Source organism: Salvelinus namaycush, chromosome 7 (assembly GCF_016432855.1).
Source record: "Salvelinus namaycush isolate Seneca chromosome 7, SaNama_1.0, whole genome shotgun sequence".
In the NCBI taxonomy this organism is placed as follows: Eukaryota; Metazoa; Chordata; class Actinopteri; order Salmoniformes; family Salmonidae; genus Salvelinus; species Salvelinus namaycush.
Window position 1 is genome coordinate 10,218,453 of NC_052313.1, and position 7,121 is coordinate 10,225,573.

At 44.8% G+C, this 7,121-nt stretch overlaps 1 protein-coding gene across 1 annotated transcript; it reads right to left on the reverse strand.

Annotated features, from left to right (window-relative positions):
- On the reverse strand, nucleotides 1-6,918 carry LOC120050937 (protein disulfide-isomerase A4-like). Its single transcript, XM_038997477.1, has 10 exons — nucleotides 6,650-6,918; nucleotides 6,182-6,344; nucleotides 5,764-5,969; nucleotides 5,408-5,546; nucleotides 2,995-3,200; nucleotides 2,699-2,857; nucleotides 2,364-2,515; nucleotides 1,506-1,662; nucleotides 1,060-1,293; nucleotides 1-811 (listed from the first exon to the last, which is right to left on the reverse strand). The coding sequence occupies exons 1-10, from the start codon at nucleotides 6,726-6,728 to the stop codon at nucleotides 396-398; spliced, it is 1,911 nt and encodes a 636-aa protein (XP_038853405.1). The 5' UTR covers nucleotides 6,729-6,918; the 3' UTR covers nucleotides 1-395.
- Between the last annotated feature and the right edge of the window lie 203 nt (nucleotides 6,919-7,121).

Below are 7,121 nucleotides of genomic sequence, written 5' to 3' on the forward strand. Positions count from 1 at the left end.
TCAGTTTAAAACATTTTATTTAAAAATACTTAGAAATCTGGAACACAGTGCTTACATGCTTTTAGACATGAAAAACAAAAGCTGAATCTGTGGATCACAGCAACTCACTAATAGCCCTCTTTGGGGACACTAACTCCTAGGCCCTAACCACCAGGCGCTTCCCGTAGGTCCTAAACACTAGGCCCTAGTGGAGATCTGAGAGGGTTGAATACATCTAAACATTAGTGGTAGCTCCATCTTGCTCTCTGATCCAACCCTCTAAGGTCTATGCATAAGTGGCTAGGGTGTAGGAGGGGTTGATTTGAGTTTGACAGCCTCTGCCCTCGGCTCCCCCAGGGCACCTGGGACTGCAGACTCTGCACAGTTGGGAGTTTAGGTACTCAAGAGAGAGATTCTCAAAGTTCATCTCTGCTCTGTGATAACTTTGTGGCGTGCTGTTCCAAGAACTTACTAAATCCATCTATGGTTCTGTCCCCGCCCTCAAATTTGATTGGGCTCTGCTTGCTGTTGCTAGGCGCAAAGTAGATGGTGGGGAAGCCCTCCGTTTTGTAGCTGTCGTAAGGCACATCGTTAGCTGTGGCGTCCATTTTGGCGATGACCAGGTTCTTCTCATCCTTGTATTTCTTCCCCAGGGCTGTGTAGTCGGGTTCCAGCTTCTTACAGTGGCCACACCACGGGGCGTAGAACTCGATCAGAACGTCTTTCTTGGTATCCATCACGATGTCGTCGAAGGTTTTCCCAACCACTACCGTCACAGGGCCTTGGTTGTTCTTGGGCACTGGCTGAGATTTGATGACGGGCTTCAGTTTGCCTGTAGAGAGGGACAGACAAGATCAGACATGCTGACCACTAATGTATAGTCTATTACACGATCTTGGCAATTCTGACAGTTTCAATGGTCAACCCTGTTAACTCAATAGGACCATGAAGACCTGTCACATATTGATGTTTGGCTGGCAGCAGACAAGGCACTCAACTCAGGTTAATCTGTAACTCAATACAACATGTGGTGTAAAGTCCTCTGACATACTTTCAATTGACAATTGCTGTCAAGCTCACCTTTCTTGAAGGCCATGATGAAGTCCCTCAGCACCTCAGAGTCAAACTCATCAGGCTCCATGGCAAACTTCTTGCCGCCATCTCCCAGGATACCCACGTTGACTTCCTCCCCACTGTCACTGAGCCCCAAGCTCTTCAACTCGTCTGAGTAGTCCTCCTCGTCAGCGATGGCAAATGTGTATTCTGGGAAATCCTTGGCCACCTCTAAAACCTTGCTCCTCCAAAACTGGGTCGCTGGAACAGAGAGAGGGGGTAATCAGACCTGAGCTAAAGGCTCCAATGAACTAAGCCAAGGTTGTCCAAACCCCGGTCCAGGAGGAGATCTACTAGAAGTGCAATATTTTGTTCTAGACCTTCTGCCTAACAAAACAGGTATTATGGAAGCTACGCAGCTTAAGACTTTGAGAAGATCCACAATATAATCGGAAATAAGGGGTTGAGGACACCTTTCCTGTAGTCAAAGCTGAAGTCCACTCCGTAGTAAACGACAACCAGTGGTCTCTTGGTGTAACGTTTAGCGTCGTTGCTTTGTTTCCTGTGACCCACCAGTGGCAGGATGTGTTTCTGAAAGAAGTCCTGCACCTCCGACACCTCTGTGGAGTCCTGGGGGGGGGAGGACACAGGACATTATACATTAATAATTGCAGCATTCTATTTAGGTTAGGAAAGCATGCTTCATTGAATTCTGCTAGTTTCAGATATCCCTCCATATTGCAGTGAGGTGGATAAATAGCATCCATCCAGGGAATCAGGCTGGGATTTGCCATGCACCTCACGATACTATATCATCAAGATACTTAGGTGCCGATTCGATATGTTTTACAATTCCCTCGATTCACTATACGTATTGTGATTCGATAATGCAATTTTATTGCGATTTGATGTTACACATACATTGCTCACCATGTCGGCTGCAGAGAGACAACAGAGCATGAGAAAGAGTTGTGATCAGTCATGGAAATAAGTGCTAAACATGTTGGCTCACTATTAAAAAGATGGATCCCAAGCTTTAAGATGGATCCCAAGCTTTAGGATGAAAAATGCAGGAGTTTTGGCGCAGATACAGCTGTCTAGCGCCAGCTAACTCTACCTAGCAAAACATTTATAATAACAATGTCATTTTTTTTTACAAATCGATACTTGGAAGTCAAAGTATCGATTTAATATTGTCCTAAATAATATTGTGATATGTAACTGTATAGACCCCCCCCCCCCCCCCCCCCATCACAAGGCTTACTTTCACAGAGAGTGTAAGAAGCTGACTAGTGTAACGCTAGCAAACACACACCAGTTGGCAGACTTACTTTGATGGTGAATGTATATGAGGCTTTCTCGTACTTGGACCTGAACTTCTCAGGATGCACCATGACGACCTGGCTTGGGGAGGCCTTGAGGAGCTTGGCCACGTCTGAACTGAAGGTGTGGAGGAACTTGAAGTCCTCTCTAAGAATGTTACCTGGGAGGAGAGAGAGGGGAACACAACGACTATCCCCATTAGAATTAGAAGGCCACACTGGGAGGACAGGAGCATGGATTACATATATCCTCTGTATACTACACATCATATGCAATATTCTATGTATCATGAACACTGACAAATACATTCAAAGTCAATGTAATTGATTGATTGTGTACTCACAGGCCTCTAGGTAGAGGTCATAGGTCATATCCTGCTCTGAGGAGAACACGCCTACTATGACAGCGTCATCGCCATCTTTGATGAACTCCTGCACCTGTTTCACCGTCTGCACCTGCTTGGAGGGTGGCCCCGCCTGCTCGCTCATATAGTCAACGATACCTACAGAGAACACACACACACAATAGTTAGTACCCTCGGCTATATCATTAACAAGGGACGTGTCCTAAAATCCATAATGTTAGCAGATTGTTTCAGTCACTACCCCGTGACTAAATATGTCTAAAGTGTGGACGTACCAATCTTCTCTCTGGGTCCGTTGTAGTCGAAGGCCTTCCCCTTCCTGAAGATCTTGAGGGTGGGGTACCCCGACACCCCGAAGCGGTTGGCGATGTCATTCTCCTGGGTGGCGTCTACCTTGGCCAGGGAGATGGGAGGAGAGCGCTGGCTCAGGGACTTGGCTGCCTTCTCATACTCTGGAGCCAGCTGCTTACAGTGGCCACACCTGGAGTAGGGAATCAGGAGTGGTTATTCAAATAGGCTGTATCACATCCGGCCGTGATTGGGAGTCCCATAGGGCGGCGCACTATTGGCCCAGTGTCGTCCAGGTTTGGCTCGGGTAGGCCATCATTGTAAATAAGAATTTGTTCTTAAGTGACTTGCCTAGTTAAAGGTTAAATATATAAAAAATTATATCCAAACGGACATTAGTATTCCTTTTTAAAGATTTTTGTTGTGCACTGTAAATGTACTAGCCAGGAAAGTCAATTTATGTCAGTCTTGCTGCCGACTAACTGACCCTTATTAACCGGTTACATTTTTTCCCAAACAGTCAAATGATGTGACCAACAGAAAATACTATCAGAGATCAGGGGCCTCCCGGGTGGCGCAGTGGTCTAGGGCACTGCATCGCAGCGCTAGCTGTGCCACCAGAGACTCTGGGTTCGCGACCGTGAGGTCCGTGGGGCGACGCACAATTGAAAATCTCACGCTTTGCCTCTTCGAGTCTATTATAGAACATGCAACTCCTGTAATGAAACAGCTAATAAGTCATTTTCAAACATTTGCCCAAATACAATTCGCGGAACACACCGTTCTAAAACAGAGAACCTAAGGCAAGCAGGTCCATATGTAACAGAGATGAAAATCTCTTAGAGGGGGAATCTAATAGCAACAACTATGATGGTTTGCTAATATGACTAGGATTGTGCCTTTGGCTTCTGGACAACGAAAGAAAGTGGATATGAAAACCAATAGAACCGGAGAGAAATGCTGGTTCATGGCATCAGGAGGTCTTTATAAAATTGTCTTCACGTTTCTACGGATGGATTTTCGGAAGTCTTATTTGAAGCAAGGTAGGACGTCTCATTATTTCAAGTAGAGTAAAACGTTCAGGTTTCAAACAAGTATACTGCCTGAAGCTGACATTGCAAAGTTGTGGGTGACGCGTTGATAGTCAACGGTAGGCAGGCTATAGTCTTTGCAGCCGAATGGGAGGCGCGCTTTACGAGTTGAGAAATAAAATTAGCTTCTTTTTAAATAGTGGCCACCAAAGTGAACACGATTGTATTTAGAATCGTTGTTATTTGTTGGGTAATGACTGGGCTTACAAAAGCAGGTTTCAGTCCAGTAGACTACAGACTTTTTAAGGAGCTACTCTCACACTGTCTGACAGGTGGTAGACTATTCCTCTCTAACTAGGCTCTGTATGCTGTCTGACAGGTGGTTGACTATTCCTCTCTAACTAGTCTCTGTATCCTGTCTGACAGGTGGTAGACTATTCCTCTCCTCTAACTAGTCTCTGTATCCTGTCTGACAGGTGGTTGACTATTCCTCTCCTCTAACTAGGCTTTGTAACCTGTGCGCATGTAATAAAAAAATGCATGCCGACTAGCGAAAATACACACGTGCCAATTTAATTCCACAAAATTATGCAAATGAACCTATAGACCAATAAGCATGACCAGTCAAATGCAGCAGCTAACCGATTAACCGTGTACATCCTTAGTACTAGCCTACAGTACTGAGGATGTACAAAGTAATTATTTTATTTTCAAGTACATGAATAACTCATGTTGCATTTTACATGAAAGGGCATTTTATTTTCTTAGAGCATTAGCTCTCCAGTCAGCCCTGACAATTGTAACTTTCTGTATTTTTATTTTATTTATTTCCCCACTTTCAATAGCCTAGTGGTAACAGGCGAGCACCTTCGGGAGATTCCAGAAGACATGACACAGGTCAATGCAAAACACTCACCAGAAAAGTTCTTGAAACAATCAGTTCCATCATAGGGAACATCAGACTTTTCTTTCACTGTTGCCGACATCTACCGAAGAATAGCAGTCACAAAAACAACCGCACACTGTCAGCTGTTGTGGTACCGACATTTGACCCAAGAGCAACTTTTTTGGGGGGGGTATCAACTATCCAAATAACTGCAAAAATTCCATATTATTAGAATAGTGAAATATGGGAGGGAAAGTTATAAGTTAAATAAGCACTATGAAGCTTCAGAAGGCAATAATAACATTCATGAAGCTTCACAGTAAAATGGTTTCGACTTCATCTCCTCCGCTCCTTCACCAGATAGAAAACACAAAGGCCATAATAGATATCATTTCATAAATCAGTGCAGGTGACGCAGAGGAGACGAGGATGTGACTCTCGACTATTGCGATGCATCCTAAACGTTGTGGGGGACTGACTGACCATGGGGCATAGAACTCCACCAGGATGATGTCAGCGCTGTTGACCACCTCGTCAAAGTTGTCCTTGGTCAGCACCAGGGTGGCCTCTGGAGGGGACTTCCAGTCCGGCTGGGCCACTTCCATCACTCGAGCCACAATGTCTTAAACACAACCACAGTTACTAATGTTACTGTGGTGAAACTGAAAGTGGGTTACAAGCCACTCGAGCCACAAGACAAACCACAGTTACAACATTATAGTAGCCTGTTTAATAGTCTGTTCCTGCTTTAGCTAACCAAGCTGACAATGTAGAGTTGTCAAAGGCTGAAAAAGAGACTGAGGTACTGACTGGATCAGTCTTCTTAGTAGACATCTTACCCTGCTCATTCCTGGCACCATCATACTCCACAGGCTCCCCCTTCTTCATGATCTTGAAGGTGGGATATCCGGACACCTCGAACCTGCTCCCTAAGGAACTGGACTTGGTCGCGTCCACCTTGGCCACAGGGATAGGGGGGTCATTCTCCTTCAGAGTCAGGGCAATCTTCTCATACTCTGAAGCAAACTGCTTACAGTGGCCACACCTGGGAGGGGAGGGAAACTGATTAAATGTGTCAATCGAGGGAAAATGAACAAAAATGGTGCAAATATCCCATGTATATTTGAGATTAAAGCCTGCCTGTTTTTCCTACTACATATCGGCTACCAGGTATTGCACAATAGGCGAAGCGGATGGACACGTCTCCAATGACTGCCAAATATTGACTTTCTTAACCATCCCTTTATGCAAACTTACCATGGTGCATAGAACTCAACCAGCACGGTGTCCTTCCCCTCCATGAACATGTCGAAGTTGTCGTCGTTCAAGACCAACACTCCGTTCTCATCCTTCACCTCTGTTACGTCATCTTTATCCTCTTCATCATCACCACCCTCCTCGTCGACTTCTTCCGCTACATCTGCAACACCATGGATAACAAAACAGTGTGAAATAAACATAACGTCTAGCAACGATAGTCTGACTGGACAACAAAGTTGGGATTGCATTGTAACATAACAAAACCACGCTACAACATAACAGAATCACACGCATGTACGCATAATAAATAAAAAAGAAACTAGCCAGCAGTCAAGTTAGCAACTAGCTAGCTAGTTAATCAGAGCTGCATGGCTGTTATAATTACAGGAGACGCCAACTACCGAACTAGCTTAGTAAACATTCCTCGCTAACTTAATTCATCCAGCTAGCCAGCTAGCTACTTACCATCAGCTTCACATCGGATGACAGTGGCAAAGTGGGCAACGCCAAGTACCACAATCAGTAGCAGCGCTATCTTTCTCATTGTCAGCTTTTCCAATGGAATGCTATCCGTGCAACGAGTGAGACTTCTCCTTTTTAACTAGTAACGTTAGCTGATGAAAGGCACCAAAATGGTGTATTAATAGAAATCTCTGTAGATATTTTCGAATCCTGAAGTGGGGTTACAAACTGATCTTTGGCTTGTGGTTTCTAGCTAAAGACTTCGGAAATCAGGCTCCTTCACTGACTTGCCACATTCTAATTGGCTGTCATCATCGGCTTTCCTCCAATTGCGTACCGCCACTTAATTCCTGGATCCAGGACGTTCGAGGGTGCCATTGGATAGTCGACCAGTTGTTGTAATGTCATTGGACTGAATGGTCTACTGTATTTTCAACAGTGAACATAGAACAAGCAAAAGTTTAACGCGTACTTT